Source organism: Protomyctophum parallelum, assembly GCF_964188405.1.
Source record: "Protomyctophum parallelum genome assembly, chromosome: 6".
Classification (NCBI taxonomy): Eukaryota; Metazoa; Chordata; class Actinopteri; order Myctophiformes; family Myctophidae; genus Protomyctophum; species Protomyctophum parallelum.
Genome location: NC_139701.1, coordinates 38,664,224 through 38,688,218, shown reverse-complemented (window position 1 = coordinate 38,688,218; position 23,995 = coordinate 38,664,224). Strand labels below are relative to the sequence as shown.

The 23,995-nt window shown below is 41.9% G+C and overlaps 2 protein-coding genes across 2 annotated transcripts in view; one reads left to right on the top strand and one right to left on the bottom strand.

Moving 5' to 3' along the window:
* LOC310860681 (semaphorin-4E) overlaps nt 1-17,816 on the top strand; it is a 22,875-nt gene extending 5,059 nt beyond the window's left edge. Inside the window, exons 2-14 of the mRNA XM_083767771.1 lie at nt 2,002-2,550; nt 2,662-2,804; nt 4,625-4,687; nt 5,074-5,172; nt 7,474-7,573; nt 8,074-8,184; nt 8,514-8,665; nt 8,997-9,169; nt 9,716-9,872; nt 10,774-10,996; nt 11,714-11,829; nt 12,345-12,564; nt 12,709-17,816. Coding sequence (XP_083623897.1) covers nt 2,454-2,550; nt 2,662-2,804; nt 4,625-4,687; nt 5,074-5,172; nt 7,474-7,573; nt 8,074-8,184; nt 8,514-8,665; nt 8,997-9,169; nt 9,716-9,872; nt 10,774-10,996; nt 11,714-11,829; nt 12,345-12,564; nt 12,709-13,466 — 2,412 coding nt within the window. The 5' untranslated portion in view covers nt 2,002-2,453 and the 3' untranslated portion in view covers nt 13,467-17,816. The remainder of the gene's footprint in view (nt 1-2,001; nt 2,551-2,661; nt 2,805-4,624; nt 4,688-5,073; nt 5,173-7,473; nt 7,574-8,073; nt 8,185-8,513; nt 8,666-8,996; nt 9,170-9,715; nt 9,873-10,773; nt 10,997-11,713; nt 11,830-12,344; nt 12,565-12,708) is intronic.
* Nucleotides 16,264-23,995, bottom strand: scamp4 (secretory carrier membrane protein 4). The gene is made up of 7 exons (XM_083767772.1): nt 23,883-23,995; nt 22,595-22,626; nt 20,312-20,440; nt 19,861-20,017; nt 19,250-19,351; nt 18,460-18,577; nt 16,264-18,118 (listed from the first exon to the last, which is right to left on the bottom strand). Exons 2-7 carry the CDS (start codon nt 22,599-22,601, stop codon nt 17,933-17,935), a joined length of 699 nt encoding a protein of 232 aa, XP_083623898.1. The 5' UTR covers nt 22,602-22,626; nt 23,883-23,995; the 3' UTR covers nt 16,264-17,932.

Genomic DNA, 23,995 nt, shown 5'->3' with positions numbered 1-23,995 from the left:
GGGGATGTATTAATGGCCTATGCTTAGGCTAGTTTTGCTAGCTATAACTCAAAATAACATCGGATTTCACCCAGTTGTGTTTTTCACATACTTCGTATATCTTCGGAATGCAATCAATGCATAGGGATAAGGATTGTTATTTAAACTAAGGTGTCAAATTGTAGCTACACACAAGCATGGTCTCAAAGAAAGCCACTGGATTAACCCTGGAAGGCTAATGACATAATTTTGTGTGTGTTGTGTGTGTGCACAGGCATGTGTGCGCGCCTGTGCATGCATGTGGGTGCATGCATTGATGCTTGTGCAGGTTATAGTGCGAGAGATTGTCTGTCTGCCTCTGTGTGTGGATGTATCATGTTTGCGGTGTTGTAGGTGTTATTTCAAAGTAAAAGCACATCAAAGATATAGTGTCCACAGAGCGGGAACGACATTACGTCCTCAAGAGAAAGCAGAGTGAGAACTGAGAACCTCTGCTCTTAACAGAACGCGGTTGTAAAAGTTTACAGACTGTGCAACTTTGTTCCTCGTCAGGTCACATGTGATTACGAAAAGGCCTGGCTTTTCAATTGTGGTTAGAATCGAAACAAAGAGAACTTCAGAGTGCAAAAGTGTTCAAAAGCTCATCAAGGGAAATGTCACTTTTAACTGCACTAGTAACTACTAAACCACTGAAACCAGACCCTATATGCCCAGTAAAACCTCTCAGCTATGGCTCGCCAGCAGCACATTACACATATACGCATGCAAGCGTGAGCCTAGGAAAACGCAGGAGTTAAAAACAAGAGGGGCAACTGCAGTGTTCCGTGCTATTATTGTAGAAATACCTGCCTGTCGACGCAGTTTCAAACAATCTGTCAAACACCATGAATAACAACCTCCAGTCATCCCAACCAGCTGTAGTACTCAACCTATAGCTACGGCAGCCCCCGCCCTGCCCCACCCCCTTCCCAAGAGCCTGAGGAGTAGAGTATGTAAAACATCTCCACTGTGACAACAGATGAGCAGCTCCTTACATGTACTGGCTCGTCCCGCCGTGTCAGGTTAACAACAAGGAAGGAGCATGACAGTTAGGTGGAGACGGTAGTTTGAGAAAATTGGGACCGTTTTCTAAAAGGTAGTTGGAGGAGCGGCTGAGCTCTCTCTGGGACAACAGTTGGGTGTTGTGTATCTGGGGGGCACTCCTAGACAACAGGTAAGCACTCTGTGGACGATGAAGCTCACGCTGCATACACATTTCCTTCTGACTTGTGAATAACGGTTGAATACTGGTGATGGGGGTTGCATATGTTTGTGTACTGCTGTGACTATCCTGGAGTAGTGTTTTATGTTCCGAGTCTCATCACACGCAAACCTTCTGGGTTATTGTGCGTGTGCTCGCTGTATTATGAATGAATGGTGCCAAGCTCCAGTATAGTTATAACGGGGAGATTCAAGCCACAACAGAGTGATTCTAAGCCCACAGTGTGCTAAGTCTCAATTTAGACTAAATCCTGTGGGGGTGGGTTGAAGTCATGTATTATCAACACAGTCTATCTGCATGCCCAAACTTGAGCACCTCCTATCAGCTGCGTGTATCCCACTGAGCCTGAAGGAAGCAGGTCCTCACCAGGGATGAGGGCAGGAAGAGAGAGAGAGTGTGGGGAAGGAAGTGAGTTTGGGATGTGTGGTAGATCTGAGCAGAAGTATACTCATTACTGGATTTGACATCTAGACACTGGTTTCCTGAGTGAAGCTCACTGCAGAAGTTTTTGTGTGTGCGTGCGTGACATATGTTGTGAGGTTTATCTGTTGATAAGCGGATATGAAACAATAGCCAGCTGCCCCATCATCAGCATGATTTGATAAATGTACTCTTCAAAAATCAGGAAGCAATCTAAAAGGTCTGTTGCACACAATGCACAGTGCCATCAAATTGCCACTGTCTAAATTACTTGTGTCACTTTGTTGCTCTCTGGTCCTCGCATCTCATCCTCTGTTGTTGTGTGTTTGTATTTCTTACAGAAACCTCTCCTCCAGCATCTTTAGCCGGTAACTGTGGCAGCATGGCTTTACCACCTTCAAGAGAAGACCACAGCAGCTCTTTAACACTGTGTTGGAGGCTAACACCAACATAGCCAACAGCCAAGCAGGATCCCTACCTAGTTCCCACTGTGCTTTTCCAATTTGCTCAACCAAATTGGACTGAACCGAGCTGACCTGTGTCAGGGGATTAACCTGGTTACATATTCATGAATTTTTTTGACACACTTCATATGAAGAGGCATGAACCAGAGTGGTATATACATATCCAATGCAGTGATATCACTGCTGTGTGAAAAGGCCAACAGTTAGCCAGTCAGTCAGCACTTCTGCACTAAATCGTCAATCAACCAGCTGATTGGATGTATTGTGGTCTGGTGTCAGAGCAGGACTGTGAAGCTCGCCCACACTCTGACACATCTGGACTCTAAGCCATGTCTCCTTTGTATGCCTTGAGCATTCTGTGTGGATTGCTTCTTCCCCTGTCCTACGCTCACTACTGCATTCCACGAAAGACAGTTGTCTACCAGGGTAAGTACCCCTCCCTCACTCTCAGCGGCATATTGGCATCGCAGGGAATAGATACACACAAACCTACCGTGTTGTTAATGTTAACGCATCTGATTCATCTCCTCTTTTTAGACGAGTTGAAGATATTCAGAGAGGAGGGGGTCTGGAACTACTCCACCATGCTCATGAGAGAGGATTTGGGTGTGCTGCTTCTTGGGGCCAGAGAAGCAATATACGCCCTGAATATCAACAACATTACTGATAAAAAAGCTGCAGTAAGTGGAATATGTTACCCACCATGGCCTGTACAACAGCATTACAACATGCCACAGAACAATTTATTGTTAAACACTTAAGCCCTATACATTTGTAGATCTGCCATATTCGTCTCTGCCAGGCCGAGGTGTGGCAGAGACTATGTTTTCGTGTGTGTGTGGAGGCCAGAACAGAATCTTTGCCTCAAAGATTTCATATCGGCCGATTTCTGCCAAATACATTTTTTTATATTTCCCCTACCGATGCAAATCGGTACACATGATCTCTGTAGTCATGTGATCAAGGCAAATGTTTCAGATTTTTCATATTTCATCCTGATTGGCTTCCAAAGTTTGCAGGAGTGGCCCATTTTGTACAAAATTACTTCGTTTCCACGCTCATTTCCACTTGACAGGCTTTCCAACCTTTTTGCTACTACTCCTAGTCTCCTAACGATTTTGTCCTATAACCTAGTCATGTGATGAAGATATGTGTGTTAGACATTAAGACCAAACATCACCTACAGTGTACAGTCCATGCCTGACTACATTGTGTTTAGTAGAAAATGCTATAATGAAGGACAATTTTTGCTACTCCTCGTACACATTTGCTACACGCCTGCAAATCAAGATATTGTGTCGCCTATAATGATATTATATGCGCAAAGGGACACAAGGTTGAAACAATGAGATGGTGACAAAGGACTGTATTGGGTAAAACAATCTTCTCAGTTATATCATCCCCCTTTATAACAAATTAGCCAATGGTGATCAGTACAAATTAGCATAAAGAATTTGCACAGTGGTCTCATAGGACTCGTCAGTTGTCATCGTCATTAAACATATCTGACAACATGGGTCCACAAATGTTGCTGTATCATGATATGTGATACATATTCATGGACAATTTTCTGAGGAAATGCTGTGCGCGCACACACACACACACACACACACTGTACAGGGCGTTTGGCCTATATTTTGCGTGAATGGTCTGGTCTGACACACCTTGAAATTTAAAAGTTTGAGAACCATTGATGAAGTAGCCTGTAATTGTATACTGTATTAAAGAAAGGTTGGCTGTGCGATAATCCTCTTGCATATGAGCCTTGGATAAAGGCGCTATATAAATGCACCATTTACCATTTACAGTACATGCCATCTGTATAGTCCCTCTTTGCTGTTCACGACACGACGTCAGAGAATAACAATCTAGTGTAGCGTCTCATCCGTCATTACACATATAAAACTCTTTAGCGACAACAAACACGACCAGATGGCAATTAATTAATGGAAAGAAATAGCAGACACTTTGTACACTGTCTGTTTCCAGAAATGACAAAATGTCTGACAGATTATGTTGAAATAATCAGTCAGATTAGGTCGGATTATTATGTCAAATTTATGTTTGTGGGCTGATGGAGTGAAGCGAGATGGCACAACTCTTTATCTACAAGCTCGATCTACAAGCTGCTTTTGCTATTTTCTTCTCTTTTATTTTAAACCATTTTGCAGCCAGAGGCTATGGATATTTCGGGGGCCATGGTGGCATGGAAAAGTTTGGGAAACCCGCTGGGGTATATCGTGTTTTGTTCCTCCTCAGGAGACTTGGCATAAATCTGAACCCATTTTATTTGGCGTTAGGAACCCGTTGCGACCACATGCCCTTAGCGTATATAGTATACACTCCATTTTTGCATTAACTGGCCTTGTTGTTAGCCCTATATGTTAATAGGCAAACAGCATATTCAACAAACAGGTGACAGCTAGGCTGTCCTCTAGCTATGGGTTGTGATGCTAATTCAGCATGCTTTGACAAGAAGCCTGTCTTCTGTTTATGGCAGGTTTATTGGCGAGTTACCGAGGAGAAACAGAGGGAGTGCACATACAAGGGAAAACATGCTGAGGTTTGTGAAATAATTTACCCAAAAACAAAGTTTACACACACACCCCAACATGCGTCTAGTCATTCTTGTAGTGTAAGGATTATACAGCCTTTTTGTTAAGTTAAAACGATATACTCCCCATGCAATTTATCTTGGTACATTTGTAAATCATTTATTTGGGAGTATCTTTTTAAACCCCCCTTTTGTACACAGAGTCTTTGAAGTTCCTTTGCTTGCAGTCTGTTACTGTACCGCATGTCCAAATAAAGGCATGATAAAAGAAATGCAATACACACAACCTTGACCAGGGGTCTCCAACATGCATGTCTTTCTGTGCATGTTTTATGTTCGTGGCTGAACTAACAAACCCTGGGCCTCTGCATTCAACCTGCTGTATCCCTTTGCAGGTGGAATGCCGTAACTACATTAGGACCCTGCATACACTGAATGACAGCACAATGTATGTGTGCGGGACAAACGCTTTCAGCCCCACCTGTGATTACATGGTAAGTATTGACATGTAAGCCAGAGTGGAGGAGACTGAATGCTATTTGTACAATATGTATCTGCAAGAATAGCTGAGATGGTGGTGTTTGTCTTTCCTGTCATGTGACTTGACAGTTGCGTGTGGCTGCATATTCGCAATGAACTAGGCTAGTGGCATACTTCAGTGACACTTGCCCTCATTCGTTCTGCCAGTAGACAGTAACACTAGGTCAAATAACAGGCTGCAGTTTACCCTTTAACAATTATTTTCAATGCATGGCTTTCTGAAATTGTCATATGGCAGCCAAGTCTATGGACTTTAATGTTTGTTTAGCGTAGTAAATGATGACGTAAGATGTCATCTCGCTGATATAAATACATCTTGTAATACATTTATTTCATTTTTCACAGACATGAGAACATGTCCCCAAAAATATGGGCGCTCCTCACTTCACATGAATGTGATTTTAATGGAAATAATATATTTTAATTGATCAACTGATTAAAAAGGCGGATTTGATGTCCTTACAAGTGTCATATTCATTTCTCACAGATTATATATCGCACAATCACTCTCCCATGACTCTTCCTTTCCAAGCTAACAATTCAATGAATTGCAATTTGCAATCGACGATTCCTGATGTCATCAATATTAAGCCCATATATGGGAATGCCCATATATGGAGATCCCTGATGTCATCAATATTGGCCAGCAACTCAAAACCTCAAACCCTTAGATCGCCATATATGGAGTTGACCTGTTTTGACATTCCATTTGTTGATCCTTCCCCATCCATCCTTCCTCTTTGATGTCTCCCTTTTGACTGATACCTGTCCATTTAGAGATTATGGGGTGAATGAATGTGGCCAGACCCATCTTCTCTTTCTGTCATAGTGAAATTGTCCTGCATCAGATCATGTCCAAATCAGGTTCTTCAATCTCCAGTAGCCTCTTCAGTTTTTTGTAAGATTGTTTGAGTGGTGCAACCACTCCCTTACGGAGCTATGTGTGTGGCTGGCTGGGTCTGAGCACTGTGTGTGGCTTGCTGGCTGGCTGGGTCTGAGCACTATGTGTGTGGCTTGCTGGCTGGCTGGGTCTGAGCACTATGTGTGTGGCTTGCTGGCTGGCTGGGTCTGAGCATACATAGATAGATAGATAGATAGATAGATAGATAGATATTATAGCAGTGACTGACTGAGACATCGAGCGTGCATGCGCAACTGGTTGTGGGCATCAAGTGACTTTTTGACCAATGCGGCCCTCGCCCCAAGTTGAGTTCGACACCCCTGATTTAAACTCTAGATGGGCCCCAAAGTTATTAGTGCAGCCGCGCCCGGCAGCCGGCGAAAACTAGAGTTCTCAACAGGCCCGAAAATGAAGGCCCGGCCCTACCTTGGCCCTCATCAAACCCTGTACACTCAAGACTCTGTCCCCGCTGCTACACTAGAGTTCTCATCAGGCCTGAAAATTAAGGCCCGGCCTAACTGGGCCCTCATCAAACCTGAACACTCAAGACAGTGCCCCCACTACCACCCTTAGATCTCCATACTCAAGACACGCTCCATATATGGCCAGTACAGAATTAATTCCATATATTCCATATATATTCCAGATATTGATCTGACCCCCCATGCCAAAGCGCCAGCGCTCACCCAGCAGTCTGCTGTAACCCAGGCGAATGCGTGCACGCGCCCTCGCCCTCAGGAGACTTACTGGTTAGGCTGCTAATTAGAATGAGACAATAATGTAACGTTGATGACAACACAACACATGATCCAGTTTCATGTAATTTCACTGTCTTGTCAAATGATTTGTAGTTTCCCAGAATGTTGCCATTCTTCAGTTATTGCTAATGAGGAGGATGTGTTTTGTCACTTGGCGTCGCTTCCTAAAGTTATTCTCAATACCGTTTAATCTCGTCAGCTGTGGTTGAAAAGTATCAGTAGCGTGATTGCGAGAGTGATTTTCAGTTCTCTAGCAGCTGGAAAGGTCTTTCCAAGTTCCCTTCCTTCAATACATTTGACTTGTCTTGTTAGCTGTTGTTGAAAAGTAGTAGTCATAGGGTACTAAACACCTGCCGGGTCATGTCTGTTAATTCGTGCTGTGCCACTCCCCTTATATGATTAGTTGGGGTTCACATTCAAACGGTAAACCTAATTCAGACCGCTGAAATGTCCTGCAAATGGAAAACATTTTGTGTGGACTAGGTTTTAAACACATTGTTGCACTCTCGTATGCCCCCCCCCCCACCCCGACAGACATATATATTCTCAGATGAACAGTTGATTTAGGCTTTACTCTCCTGTTTCTCCCCTGACAGACATATTCTGATGGACAGTTGACTATGGAGGGCAAGCTGGAGGAGGGGAAAGGGAAGTGTCCCTTTGATCCTTTCCAAAGATACTCCTCCCTCATGGTTGGTGAGTGTCTCTTCCTGGTTATCTTCCCACTACAAAGGGAACAAAAGACAATGTACAATACTGTTCAGTGTGCAAACTTCACCAATGGACCTAAATGAAGAGATCAATTTAATACAGACAAGGCAAAAACACAACTGTCCAAAGGATATTTTTAATTTGAAGTATTTACTATTGCTAGTAAGTCAAAATTAAAAACACTTTACTGCCTCATATGATGTGCACACAGGAAACTTGTTGGGTCTCGTGATTATCACAAGACTACTGACAAAGTAGATGCATGAGAGGGCTGAATCATGTAACAGGGCATTGCATGATAAGCATAATATACATGTATTAATTTATCAAATACTTTCTCAATATATTTAACTTGATCAGACTGGAGGAGAGAAAGTTGCTTAGCTCCGTTAGTAGCCACCGTAATAGTGTCCTCTTACTTAACAGAACCAGAGTAATGGATTCCCAGTAATTCTGACTCTTGTCTCCGTTTTCCTGTCCAACAGGAAATGACCTGTATTCTGCTACAGCAATCAACTTCTTGGGCTCTGAACCTGTAGTTCTGCGCAGCTCTGCCTCATCTCTCCGGACTGAGTTCAAGAGCTCTTGGCTTAACGGTGAGAGCGCTGGGCTGTAGTAGTAGCTCTGGAAGTACAGTAGTACTAGCAATTTTGTTCGAGTATGTGTTAAATATACTGCACTTCACATGGGCTGCTGTGTCAGTAACATGAATTAATGATACAGAAGATGGCATATAGTGTGTTCTGTATTTGCATGGGACGTTGATGGTAATGATATGATATAATCTCTTGTCAGGTGGAAACCTCATGTGTCCAAAACTGTAGCAGTATGATTGAAGTAGGGTGTTAATTTACAGATAAAACGTTTCTGCCGGACAGCAACTTACAGTAGTACCTGTGTGCTATTTCATATTGTCCGAATACAGAGCCCAACTTCATCTATATGGACGTTGTGCCTGAGAGCGTTGGCAGTCGTAATGGTGATGACGATAAAGTCTACTTGTTCTTCACCGAGAATGCCATGGAGTACGACTTCTACAGTAAACTCATGGTGTCACGAGTGGCGCGTGTCTGCAAGGTGACCTTTGTTTTTATTTTTTTATTTTTTAGAGACCAGAGTTATAGAAAGAGCCACCAATGCCGTCCCACAGTTTGTAGATTATAGAGCATATTTGGCCATCTCCAAATAGTATAGTTTAGTATATGTAACTAAAATGTAACTTGGCCAAGCCATGAGTATTATATTTGATTAAAAATATATATATTGTTCAAAATAAAGCTTGTGTTTGACTTTACTGTGTCTGTCTACTGCATTTTTTTAACTGTTTGATATCTGGGCAGCAGCACAAATTCACATGACTAAGTTGTCTCTCTTTATACTATGTGTGTGTGTGCGTGGTTGTGTTTAGGGGGATATGGGAGGCCAGCGGACGCTGCAGAGGAAATGGACTTCGTTCCTGAAGGCTCGCCTGGACTGCTCCCTCCCTGAGCCCAGCCTGCCCTCCCTCGTCCAGGATGTGTTCCTGCTCAGACACCACAACTGGAACCAGAGCGTCTTCTATGCAGTCTTTGCACCTCAGTCGTACGTCATGTGCTTCTATAGGTCATGTAGGGTTGGATGTTACTGATATGGTGACCAATGAGGAAAAGTATTCATACTTTAAAAATATAGTTTTTCCTAAACCGGGAAAGCATTATGTGCCATTTTAGATATTTGTGTTGGCTATTAAAAACACTGCAGATCTACAGTACAAGCTTCGTGCTGCAAGTGTGAGAACTACTGATTTAGAAGGCCTTTTCAGAATCTGCCTCAGGTCTTAATGGGTTCAAAATAAATAAGCATTGAAAATCAGGACATGAATATATATATATATCTATATATATAAAGATGAAAAGTCGTACTTATCTGTGTATAATTATCCATTTTAGTTTTGCTAGTATACAATATAATACGGTATTGAATTTTGACGTGATGTTGATCGATGTGATGATTTCTTCAAAGATCCACAATTTGATTTAGTGTCTTTGACTTGACGAAAGCGATGCATTGTGAGCTTGTAGATCTGCTATATGTCTGGCAGATTGACTGATTTCACTGATGATCTTTTACGTGGTTTGGATTTGCCAGGAGCTCGTCGGACATATCCGCAGTGTGTGCGTACAGCGTGTCTGCCATCGGGGAGGTTTTCAACGAGGGGAAGTTCAAGACGCCCGTCACCGTGGAGACGTCTCATGTCAAGTGGGTGATGTACAGCGGTGAGCTGCCCGTCCCCAGACCAGGAGCTGTGAGTCAAGATCCTTTTGTTGGTTGAATTATAAATATCTTCGCTCTCGGGTGGAGGAAACCTTTGTATGTCCAAAACCGTGACTTTTCAGGAAATGCAAAAAATAACCTGTGTTCCAATGGATTCAATGTAGTTATTATTTTAGTCACAAGCTCTTGATAATACTTTTCATTGGTTAACTATTTATAAAAAAATGCACAGACAGACTTAACCACTTTCACTTGAACATGTTTTGTTCTTGTAGCTTGTAGATTTTTGCTACTTTCGTGTATATGATGAAGAAGGGCATTCATGAAAAAGTGTCTTCTAAGGTCGTCTTTACGGTCGCTACTAGAGAAGTAGCAAATTCAGTCCAGGCAAAAAAAACTAAAACAAAACGTTGAAATATGGAGATACAAGGTTTCTGAATTCCTCACTGTTAATTTAAGTCTTGAGTGTAAACGAATTGACATGGATGCATGTATAGGTGCTGTTTGGGTCCATTTTTGGCTGGGTGGAGCCTAGTCCCACAGGCACTCGGGCAGTATTGTAGTTGCGACAGTGTTGTAGTTATAGGATTGTGGCCCTGTGGGGATGGAGTTTTAGTAATAGTATTGGTCAGTCTGCTGGTTGGCATAGTAACGGACTAGCTAAATACAGAGAACTTGTCAGGTCAAATTCATGTGTATCCCATGTCATACCCTCTGTAAATAGTAAATGCCATCACTTTCACTGTCCTACACCGTGCTGGATCGTGCATAGTATTAGTCCTTAGCACTGTTCTTCTCGAAGTTTTTCATTTTAAGGACCTGACATGGACAATTGTCCATGTCAGGACCCCCCCCCTCAGAACTCTTTTACCCCTCTTTGAGAACCATTGCATTAGCAGAGCAGAGTTCAATCCGTCCGTCTTGTATTTCAGTGCATCAATGACATTTCTCGAAAGCTGGGGATGGAACGCTCTCTGGACCTTCCTGACAAAACACTGCAGTTCATCAGAGACCGGCCCCTCATGGACGAGATTATTCGGCCACTCACAGGGGGCCCACTGTTGGTGAAAAAGGGGCCCTTGTTGACTCGGATCGTAGTGGATAGTGTGTTGGCACTAGATGGAGAGAGATACCCCGTCATGTTCATCGGCACAGGTAAATATTGTGAGTTGGCACACGTACAGTATCATCCATACACAGTTCACAGTGTACATACCATAGAGTAATAAAAGGATAGAGACCGAACCTGAGCATTAGCCCTCCCCCCTCAATAACTCAATGGCTCAAGTGAGCGGAAGTTAAGCCCAGACCTCAAATTTGAGGTCCTGGGATGACGCACGTTACGCACATGCACAACGTCCGTCCACCTCCATGAACGTGCTGCAGTTCCACTTTTCGCAGCAGGTAGGTAGCAGCATCAGCTTCCTCAAAAGTTTGGATGATAAAATATTATGGATGAAAGGTTCCATAAAAATAATATAATATAATATCTATTATTTGATGCAAATAGGTTGCAAATGGGAGTTGGGCCTTGTCATCCTCACTTCTACATTTAGAACTATACATACAATCTAGTAATTATTAGCATTTCCATGTTCTGGTTGAGTAGGAACACCCTTATTTCCACTACATTGGTGAGTTGGTGGTAAGAGGGATTACTATTTCTGTGGTTAGTTCTTGACCCCTATTCTGGGGTGGACGTTCGCTGAAAATACTATACAGCTGCTATTAACGAGCTCACAACATGAAGCGTAGTATTGTTGTAGATCTGCTACTTTCTGTGAAGAGAATTGTTGTATCGGGGAAAAAAGTACTGGAGTATGGGGGACTCCTGTCAACACTGTGTCCTGTTGTGTTATTGTCTCCTGATAGAAAATGGCTACATTCAGAAGGCCGTAAACTACGCTGGGGAGATGTTCATTATTGAAGAGATACAGCTGTATGAGGATCCTAAGCCTGTCGGGACTCTGCGCCTTTCTTCCAGCAAGGTGATCAATAAACGCTACTGCATTGCATAATGTGTTGATCCAAGCTTAGCTTATTCATGTCAGACATGTTTTTATAGGAAGCTAAGAACTGCCGTTCATGTGTGATATGAGCGTGATACCAGCGTAATCATTTACAGAGAGATCAATGCCAAGTCATTGCACTGGCATTAGCTGGTGTTTATTTTGGCCATGGTTTTATAACACATGACATTCAAGCCCTCAGCACTCCCAGTCGAATACAACAGAGCTCAAACTAACATTCTATCACACTGAATTAAACCCTGAAGAAGGCACAAGCCAACACGCGTTGGTGTTGTACAAATTCCGCCTGGACCTGGATTCTTTTATGCCTTTTTGACATAATTACCCCCGTCTACTGAACATTATTCCCTTCCATGAGCACCAGTGGATTGGTGGTTGGAGGGATACCAGTAGCACTCCTGTAACCAAAAGAAAGTGATATGAAAAGCTAAATAATAAATAATCTGGCTTGGGGGATGTGTGTGAACATATAGGGGCAGCTGTATGCAGGTTCAGAGTTTGGTGCCGTTCAGATGCCAGTCAGTAACTGCAGTCGCTATGACTCCTGTGTGGACTGTGTCCTGGCCAGAGACCCTTACTGTGCCTGGGACTCATCCTCCAACCATTGCCGTCAAGTATCCAGCTTGACCTCTTCCCCTGACACCGCCATTCAGAGTCTAAAGAAGGGGGACGTTTCACAGTGTCCTCATCCAGGTATATTCACAGCAATGTACAATATTGGATTGGTTTGATTTTACATTTGACTATTTTTATGAAGCAAATTTTGTGTCTGTCAACACAGAGCTGAGGCTAACTCTGTGTGTGTGTGTGTGTTGTGTGTATGCGTACATACTCCAGAGCCAGTAGGAGCTGAAGACGTCACCCTGGTTCCGGGGAACAATGTTCAGCTGCTTTGCCAGCCTGACTCCAACCTGGCGCAGGTCCACTGGCGTTTGTCAGACCAAACACTGCTCTCTGACAGCAAATACTACATCTATGGTGGACGCCTCCTCATTCTAAACGCCTCGGAATCAGATGCCGGTGTGTACGCCTGTGATTCCGTAGAGCAGGTCAACAAGAGAGGATACAACAGGACTGTGGCACTGTATCATTTACAGCCCCGTGCCTCTGATGGTGGACAAGGGGAGAGCAGCACAGTTGGCAGCAGGGTGACAAATTCCACAGATCCTAGTCCTACGGACGGTCCGCCCACAGCAACTGCACCGGGGCTCATCCCAGAGGTCTGGACAGAGGAACCTCTGCCTCCCGAGACTCACAGGGAGAATGACAGGACGGTGGGTCTTAAGGTGGCTGTGGCTCTCTTGACGCTACTGTCTCTGTCGCTCATTGGCATTTTGGCGTGGGGGCGCTGCAGAGAACGTTTGGGTTTTCCCAGTAAAACCCAGGTGCAGAGGCCGTCCGTTGAGTACACGCACATTCAGAACAGAACTCAAGCAGGTAAGCCCCTGAGGACCGCTCCTGCCAGCACTTGCACTGCAAACAATAATCACACCACTGTGGATTTCAAAAGGAATGGGGAACACCACTTCACACCTATGGCCAACATTTCAAGTCTAGATGGTCTCGGGTTCATCAACGACGAGTCAGAGATATGACTGTGCTGTGACAGTAAAATCCTTATTGTTAATTTATCTCCGAGGATAGAAATCTAACCAAATGGATCCATAATGGGCTATTTGGAGTTACAAAGTTCTCAATTATCACTGAGGATTTCACTCTGTAGTTCTTATACATGAGGATGAGGTCAGGAGGACTGTACAGATCTTTCCATGCAGATTCCCAGATTGTATTTCCTCTCTAAACCAAACTGTACCTCTAAAATACACAAATGTTTGGCACTGTACAGTGGACTGAAAACTTGTAAATGGCATTTTTGGTTACCTGCAGGAAAGTGTTCAAATTTTTTACCAGATTTGTATAGTATTACATATTGTGAATATACTTTTATTCCATGTAATATATTTTGTACAGTCATGACATTTTTGCTAACTATTTATTTGACTTCATGTGATATTTTTATTTCAACAACTTAAGATCTTGTAATAAGGATTAAGACTTGTTTAATTACTTCCAGACATCACATAGAAGAGGCTGTCGTTGTTTAGTTTTGTTCATGCTAATGATCAGTGGTAGCTCTTGCTCTGTAAAGGCTTATATTGGTGGCTAATAGTTTAGTCAGCAGCAAGTACATTTCAGTATTTTAAATGGCATTTGTGTAATCTATTGATGAAAACCGAAAGTCTCCCAGAACTAGAACCAAGGCAGAAAACCCTTAAATGTGCCTACACTAATGTTAATGTATAGCTTCATAAAGAGAGAACTGTAAAGTAGTGTCTAAGACAGTGCCCAGGATCATTTTATTTAAGTAATTTGTTAAATTAGAATGATCATCTTTAAGTCAATAGTGTTGTGGATTAGGTTTCCATAAGGCTATATTGAAAAAAGTTTTTTTTTTTTTTAGTATACTTTACTTTTGCACAGCACTGATGCATTTCTGCTCACAATAGAAGGAAAACGATGTGCACATCCCAGTTTTTAAATACGGTGCTGGACCCAAAAAGTGATCAAATGAAGAAAAAAGTGGAATGTCTGCACACAATTTAATTCTGCTCCCCGTCCTTTTTATTTCAACCTATATACGTTTGTTGTTTATAGGTTGAAATAAAAAGGATGGGGAGCAGAATTAATTTGTGTGCGGACATTCCACTTTATTCTTCACACAATAGAACTATACACAGATGTTTCAGCTGGAAAATCTCAATTGTGCATTGCTTAATATTATTCTGTCAGACCATCTCCAGACAGTACAGAGACACATCGTAGATTCGAGTCTTGTTTCTCCTGTTTAGTTCCAGAATTGAACAAGTATAACGTGACCTGGCAGAGGCAGTCGTATTCCCTTTTTTCCGCACGAAGAGCTTGAGGAGTTTCTTGTTGTCACTAACAATTACGTGTCTGCATCAACAGCCAGGGAAGACATGCTGGTCTTACTCATTATCATACTTGTAAGAAGAGGTACTCCTGTGGGTTTGCCCAGGTGATGCAACAACTAAAACATCTACACTGTAAATGTTTGTTTTTGTTTGGGGTCTGAATGTCTAAAAGCCAACTTAATTACAGGAATAGTTGCCTCTAGCCTCCATGTTCTGTTTTTCAACACCTCACTCTGTCATTAACAACACTCTGACTATTTCATTTGTTTGGCAGAATGGGAAGCTTGGCTTTCCTCTCAATTTCAAAACAGTGCAGTATTGGCTACAAAAGATTGGGCTTGTGTTTGGACACAGTTTAGCTGAAAGTACTGAGGAATTCTTATATTCATAATTGACCTTAGCAACCTGCCACACACAACCAGTTTGGTGTTTCTGTTGTTAAATACCAATTAGATAGCTAATTGGATAGTTATAAAAAATATATGGCTGAATTTCATCAGCCAATCACTGTTCGATGGACAAATAAATTGTCATGTAAAAGAGCAAAATAGTCTGTGTGAATGATTAACTTCTGCTATAAATGCTTGACTAGCTAGTATGGACTGGCTAGTAATCTTGTGGATTTATTTCCAATCATGAACCAAAATACCACATTAGGGCTGTCACGATTTAAGTTGATTAATGTCACACAAATAATTGCAATTAAACAATTTAATAGTTTTTCTGCATTGAACATTACAATTTGTATTTATGTTTGCCTCTAAAGCCCTAACCACACCAAAGGGTCAAGACTGTTTTAGCGTTGTCCCTGCGCTGTGATAGGCACGTTGACCCTAGTGATTCAACGCATGGAATTCAATGGCCCAAACAACACCAAAGGGTCGAGACGGTTTTAGCGTTAACTCCTTGCAACCGTTTGGACCCAAGTAGTTGCATGGTGACCCTTTGGTGTGGTTAGGGCTTCGTAATCACAACTTGCACAGGGCAGATATGATAAATTACATTTAATTATTTTCTTTCCAAAACGATGTACAAAATCGCAGAAATCTATTTGACATGTTGTAAACTTGTAGATCTGTTATTTTTTAGAAAATGTATGGACATTTCTCAATGTGGAAACAATTGATTATGCAAAAATAATTGCGATAGGCTGCCTAGCCCAGTGGTTCCCAAACTGTGGCGCGCGAGTGCGCAACATGAAAAGGCTAATGGTGGTGCCATAGTTTTATATTAAATGTATTGACCAGTATATAGCCTAAGCTGCATATGCCATATTCAGGTTCATATATATGTGGATAAATAGGAAATATGTCTCTATACAGCTTATGCAATTTATATTTCCATGTGGGGGGTGCGTCAGCTAGATCAGGAGGTAACGGGGTGCATGGCCAGAAAGGTTTGGGAACCGCTGGCCTAGTCTAACATTACTTTTCACACAATTCAAGTAAGTCACTCGGTCTAAAGGGTGAACAAGAATTTTTACTGAAATGTTCTGCATTATCAGAGAGTCAGAGACTAGTTGGCATTTCATCACATCAACTGTCACTTATCAAATCGTAACAGAGGGTGAAAAAAAAGGATATCCAAATTCTTATATTGGCAGTCATCCATAGAGGACAATTTAAACCACGATAATAAAAATAAATGCACTTTCAACTAAGTGGCAGGCACCTCTTCCAGTTACAATGTAGCCTTCGATTACTACATTATTGAACCAACCTCACAGAAACATAGCGTGTCTTTGTCTGGCTCAAACAGTATGCACAAAGAAGTGTCTAAGTAGTTACAACTTGGGGCCAGTTAATCTGATTCTATCAGGAATCAGAATGAATAGTCCTGCACACATTGAGAATTTGGCTGCATTTAAGTGTAGCCAGTGAATACATTTATTTACACAAGACTATAGTTGAAGACTACTCCTGAAAAGGTCAGAATGGCTTGGCTCAGCTTTGATATGGTCCATAATGTCTCATGAGTTTAACATGGCCATTTAGGTTGCTTTAGTGTTGTTTAAGTGTGTTTAAGAAGTGGACAGTACAGTTCAATTGGAACAATAACTCCTACAAACATTACTATTGGCCAGCAGCACCAATGGTCAGTCACAAAACATTACTCCAGTTTATCCATGGGCAACCTGACCGCCAAAGAGAAATGAAAGATTTTTTCTACGGCAGGGTAAACGGCAAACATTGTAGCTTTCAGTGCAGTGTGAGAAACGCAAAGAAACTATTTTGTGTGAGATGTCGGAGCTAGAAAAAATAAGCAAGGTTTTGGCACGTCAATACTGTACATATAACAAAGGAAGGCTATTAGAGTATCTGCTCTTGAAACGTAGCACATTTGCTATGATTGGCATGGTCCAGTTACAGTTACACTGAACAGTAGAGTAGTATTGTTAAGGCAAGACATATTTCACATGCAAAATCTGCACGCAATATTAAGGCGTATTTTAGAAAGAAACTGAGGGCTAAAAGCTATAGCGCACAAGCAGTAAGACATCAGGCAAACTGTATCAAAAGCCAATGGAGGTGCCTCTATAGTCTACATAATACATTGTAAATCTGGATTAATATCGTGCGGTTCCTAAACGCTCCTTGCAAAAAGAAATGCCCAGGTCTTCGGCGCACACTAATATTCATCATGCAGAGAAGATTGGACAGGAAATAAAACAACCCTGTTCTGTAAAAGGTCCATAAGGCACACACCTTTCACATAGTAGCGCCCAAAACCATTTCCACTACTCTTTGCAGTAAGGTTTCAATCTATGTATTTACAAAATAGAAGACCTTCCTAAATAAATTCCTGATTTGCATACTATTGTATATATTTCTGCACCTCTTGTAAAATGTAAAGGATCAGATAGATTTTTTATAGGCTGAAATGTAAACATTAGGTGCTATGGAATGGATAATCTTCTGAAGTTAACTTAAATATCCAAACGCTAAAAGGCTTGAATGAGCTCTCATGTTAATCTCTTAACATTACTCTTATAAAAATAAAAAATAAAAACAACAAATCTACCACAATGCATTTCGTCATGTTTAAATTATAGTGTACAAATAAACTGAACTGTTCAGCTTCCTTGTGTGCCATAAAATTGGCCAGCTAGCTGTCTCCACCTAGTGGTATCACCAGTGACTGTCGTCAGGGTAACTTGGCACTGCAGCAGGGTACTGGGGTAGAGTTGGGCCTTGGGCTGTTGAAACCGCATTGAACCCTACTTCTCTCACGGGGGCGCTCTTCCACATCCCACTGCTCCACTCCTCCTTGGCATGCTCAAAGCTCCCACCGCCACCACGGTACAGCCTGTGGACCTGGTGGGTACAGAGTAAACAAGACGTATACTATGTGTATATCAGGGCTTAGCAGTCTGTGTGTATGATCACACGCACGCACATTAGAGTTTAAGCATTACTGATTGTGTGACTGCGTGTTCATGCATTTGCTTGATGGATAGAATGTAAGCATGCATGCGAGTGATTGTGCACTTTTCTGTGTGCATGTGTGTATATATACACACACACACTATACTACTGTATATACACAGTAGAATCCTGTGTTAATTCATTCACAGTTCACACTAAACGAACACTCAGGATTTTACAGTGTAATATACTGTATATGGTATATATATATATATTTGTGCTAGACTCACCCTGAGGAGAACCAGTCCCATTAATACAGTCACCACAGTAAGGAGTAGGGTAGTGATAAGCATCACAATAGCGGAGCCCACGTTGTAGCTGAAAAACATCACTGTCGCCATCCAGCCGCTTTGGTGTGTTGGTGAGAGTGTAGTGGGGTAGTATAGGTTAGTATATGACATTAGTGAACTGGATTACACATGAAAACCCACTGTTTCTTATTATAAAAAGGCGTGAAGCAGTGACGTGAAGAAACTGGCGTGGCAAATAACCGTTACAGTATGTGATGATCATCATTTTGCAGCAATACAAGACTGAAGACGTTGGTGTAACTAGAGTAAGTTATAATCAGTTATAATAATAGCAAGGGTATAAAAAACTGATCACATAAAACACACAAAAAAATCTCTTGCATGATAATTAACTTTGAATTTCGTTATAATGCTGAATGAGTGTGCAGGGATATTGGTGGAATGATGGAACGGAGTTACCAAAACCCAGGATGTCATGTCACTATCAGAGATGCACTACAATACCACAGTAACACTGCACCAAACCAAGGTTAACACAACATCTCAACCCATTATTCCCACAATTTTAAATCTAAACAACTAAAAAGGTGTGGTCAATGTATAAAATGAAAACATTCTGCTACGCTGAATGCGCTGAAACTGCCTTGATGGCTTGACCAGACCACAGGTTCTTAACTCCAGAAGCAAGATGGTTAATGAATGTGGCTAAAAAAAAACATCAATTTGTACATATTTAAATGCAGCAGCTTTTAGGGGAGTTTCTACTCACCAAGTTCCCCAACCAGGGATGCCTATAGTCTGTAAGATCGCAAAGATACACTGAAGGAAGAACATGAAGAAAAATGACATGAAGTTGAAAGAACTATCAGCCCTGAGAACACAAAGAAAGAAGAGAAGAGGGAGAGAAGAAAGGAAATTAAGGAACAAGACATGTCAGACAATTAAAGTAATTATATGTCATGAATGTGCCAAATGTAATCTTGCTTCTTCCCACAGTCCAAATTTGGCTCAGCTTGCAGAGCACACTGACAAGTATGCATGACGTACTCCAGTCACAGAGAAGCAAGCAAAGCCATTGACTCAAACAAGGTGTGTGCCGGCACAGATCCTCAGAGAGTATTATTATGGCTGCATTTTTAGATACTTCTACTACTGCACTCCCATTAGAGGTTAACTCATCACAGAATCATGCAAAGCAGCACAGCTGGGCTGAGCCACATAGCTACTAACTACTAACCCTGGTCCTCAATCCCCCCTTTTCTCAATGTCTATTGGAGAATGACTTTGAAATAATTGGAACTCTTGTACACTTTCTTTTTTTCTGTAATACGAGAAACCTTTTTTGGGGGGGCCTGACATATGTGTGTGTGCAGAGCTCACCTGAAAGCCTTGTAGAGCGGTCTGAACCAGCAGGTGTAACTACAGGGGCTGAATAGAATGACCCAGAGGAGTGAATAGCCAAAGTTGGTGGCACCTCCACCACCAGCCCACCAGGCAATGCATGAGATCACATTCATGCACAATGTGCCTGAATACACTGTTGGGGAAAAGAATAAGAGACACTGTTCATTTTCTCCCCACTTTAGACACTGTCAATTCCCTAGGCGTATTGCAGTCCCCGTCACTGCCCAATGATTACATCATTATACAAAATGTATACAATATTTTGTTTCCGTTAACAGATACAAAAAGAAAATCCAAAAATGTTGAATGATGTTTCCTTAACCATCACAAAGAGCTTAGAGAACTGATGCAAGAAGTGAAACTCCAGCCTGACCCACTGACCCAGTGCTATTGCAAAGTACCAGAGGAAGTATGAGAGGAAACATACTCATCCAAAGGATGTAGACTTTGCGCACCAACTGCGTGTGTGGTGCAGGAATTTCCTCTTCAATGTTGTGGTAGAAACAGGGTTTAATTCTCATGAACTGCGGCAGGGGAGGGAAGTTATTCACCCGCTCTAAGACAAGAGGCAAACAGTCCTTTAGTGAAAGAATTATCTTGGAACGTGATTAGAAATTAGAATCTATCCAAATCATTTACTTTTTTCATGTAGATCTAAAAACACATCATCAAACACGGTTAACAATGTTAGCTCACACAACAATTACAATAAAGGACATAAAGGAAGTATATAAAGAAGAAAAGCAGCAGATGCAGGTCGATCTTGTCTTTGAAGTAATTTGTGCTGGTCATATAATTGTGGCAATAAAGTTTATGGGAGAGACACTCGTCCCCCTCCTCATTTGATGTATTTTTTAGCACCAGCACCAGTTTTCTCAAAGCTGGTGTGTTGGGATGGTAGTCTCGCGTTACCAGACTGTTGACTCTCGCAATTTCCAAATGCTTAATCATACAGTCTGGACCAACGGAAGAGCTATCATGAGTAAGCAATAAAGCGGAAGTGGAGCCTCCTCCCCACTCCTCCCCAAATGTATTCTAATATAAATAGAAATCATCATTTGGTGCAATGAGCACCACAAGCATATAGCTTGTTGCTTAGCATAAAAGAAAATACAAACATAAAATGTAAAGATATTTTAAAATATATTTTCGTGAACGGAAATGGTAGCTTCCTTAAGGTTTTTGGTGATAGGTTATCACCGCGGTGTAGTTTTTAACCCATTCTGACCGGGCACCTATTTTGGTGTTGGCATCATGTTATGCTTTAGCTATTGAAAAATAGCAGATCTACAAGCTCATATCGCGCCACGCGATACGAGCTTGTAGGTCTGCTATTTTTGAAAAATCAAAGAAAACGACTGACATTTTTAGAATCTGATCTCAGGTCAGAATGGGTTCATCAGACCAGTGTGTGTCCGGCGGAAACCTCGTATGAATCTGATCTCAGGTCAGAATGGGTTAAAGGGTTGGAAACTACACCATTACGTCAATCGCGGTGATGATCAGCTATCACCGCCGACACAGACCAAGGGGCCAGTGAGGCACTCCAACGTTGAAGCACTGGGACCTAGTGGTAAGAGGAAGGACTGCAGGCGGAGCCGTGGATCCATAAGGAGGAAACCCCTGGGCTTTAACATTGAGCACTCGGTTGCACTTCTGCATTGGACCACCAAAATTTGGTGGTCCAATGCGGAAGTAGACGTTTTGAGACTGTCCTTCCGGGTGCTTCAAAATGCCACTGAGCAACTTCCACTGACATGAATAGCGGAGGGGGCGGAGCTTCGCGCCAGATCAGTCTCTATCCTTTTAATACTAGTCTATGACACAGACCCATCTCTCTGTTTTTACTATCAGTCTTTTCACTCTGGAGCTATCACCCCGTTCACTGATTGGTCTAGAAGTTGGGTAAACCACAGGGAGGCGGGGTCAATCCTTAAGGACATCACCGCGAGTATGATGGCCTCAACCGTTTTAGGTGATAAGCTATCACCTAAAACGGTGATAACCCATCACCAAAACTGGAGTATGTATGAGCCTTGACTCAGCTCATGGGGGCTATAGTTCCAGACTCTATATAGCATTCGGAGATTGTGAAATAGTTGTCTGGCTACGCGAGACTATTGGGATGGTAATGGTAACAGGATAAGTGGGCACCAAGGAAGAGTGGGAACTGCTATGTTAAATTGGCATTTTTTTTCCAATATTATATATATGTGTGTGTGTGTGTGTGTGTGTGTGTGTGTGTGTGTGTGTGTGTGTGTGTGTGTGTGTGTGTGTGTGTGTGTGTTTTTAAGCAAAGCATAAATGAAAATATTTCTATAATTGCTACAAAGCCTGTATATCCTGTCATTTTGGGGTATAAACAAGAAGTTGAAGGATACAATTAAGAATGATAATGATGTACCATGCATGTTCAACACACCTATAGTACATTTACTTAAGACGACTTTTCTACTCTTTTTTTTTTTTAATTGCACATCGAGGTGCCAATATGTCCCCCTAGACCCTAGTGCCCACATCTCCTGTGGGATGATTTCATCATGGGAAGGATGCAAACAGCTTGGAGAGAAGAAAGGGGTGGAAAATGTAACATCAAATGCCAGAAGAAACAACACAATTGTATATTGTACTCAATAGGATTTAACCACACGGTAAACCTACATGCAGACTCAACATTTGTTGCTAATTTCTTAACTATTTAGAGACCAACCTGCCATTTTGAAATCCTAGAGGTCTTCTTTCCTGTAAGGGGATACAGATATTTACACACCAGTACATTGTAATACATACCCATAATCATGAGGCCAGGGCAAAATATGGTAAGTAAAACTGATGAGTTCAGTAATTTTAACTATCTCTCTATATATACACCGATACATACCTCTACTAGAGCTAGAGTGGCTGACATTCCACAATAGAGGGTATGCGCATGCTTAAAGTGAATGGCACATCGAGTAGCAAATCGAGTGGCAAAGCAACATGCAAATTGAGTTTAACATTGTTTAATGTTGTTTAATGCAATCAGATAAGACTTTTCTGTGTGGATGTATGGGCTGTCAAGGCTAGAAAGTAGTTTTTTGACACTCCGTAGGCCTCCTGCATAACTTCCTGGTTTGATGATGATGTCACGCATACCCTCTATACATGATGCACTGCATTTGGAATATCAGCAGCTGTATGGAATATCAGCCAGAATATCATAATTAATTGGAATATAATTCCATAATAATGGGATATCAGTCAAATTGCCAGAATGTGTTTCACATTCTGGCAATGTTGAATAAACCAAAGTTTTATGTTAGAAATGTTGAAGTATGGGTCCCCAGCAGCCAGCATGTAGAAACTTATTGCATTATGTTGAGCAATTAGGTTAGGTATGGTGGCCCATACTCAACATTTCTAACAAAACTGTTCATAATGGGGCTCTATGGGCTGGCAAGAAGACTACAGTAGCAAACTTTAGAAATTACTCCATGTTTTGGTTTTTTTACACAACGCTGTGAAATTATGTGTGAGACAGATTAGAGAGCTTCATGCAATTTGTGTCAATGTGGCAGGCTGAAGGTGATTTATCAACAAAAAATAATGAAACCCGCAACATGTCTGCACTCTGCATGAAACCAACCCCGTTATGTTTAGTTGGATACCTATGACAGACGGACACATTTATCATTTTTTTCATTAAAACGCGAAATTCTCGGACGATGCATTTAACTTAAAGCAACTGCTCTGTGCTTTCAGGCTGGCTTTGGTCGTGTTTAAAATAGCAACGTGACGTTAGTTATCATGAAATCAACAACGTTAGCCAAGGCTAACGCAGTTGGCCCAATGGGTTCATGATGAGCCGCTAACCAGCGTCCCTGTCTGTCTAGTGAAAGTCCATTGACTAACGTTGTTGTGTAGATCGACTGGCACACTGTAAAGTGTTACAAGCTTTTCAACGAACGAACACAAAACGTGTGACTTTAAAAATGACAGTAATATTATTCTCTCCTTACCTTGTCAGCGCCAATAGAAGTTGGTCAGTTATTCCAGGATGCGCTATGCCCCCCCAAGTCCCGTGGAAAGATAGCTGCGCTGCACAGTAGAACTTGTAGTTCAAAGCCTCTTC

Coding starts and splice junctions, on each gene's coding strand:
- scamp4 (XM_083767772.1), bottom strand. Junction 20,018..20,311: donor AGTCTACATCCTTTGGATGA/GTATGTTTCCTC, acceptor TTTCCCCAACAG/TGTATTCAGGCACATTGTGC. Junction 18,119..18,459: donor TGGGACTGGTTCTCCTCAGG/GTGAGTCTAGCA, acceptor TGTACCCACCAG/GTCCACAGGCTGTACCGTGG.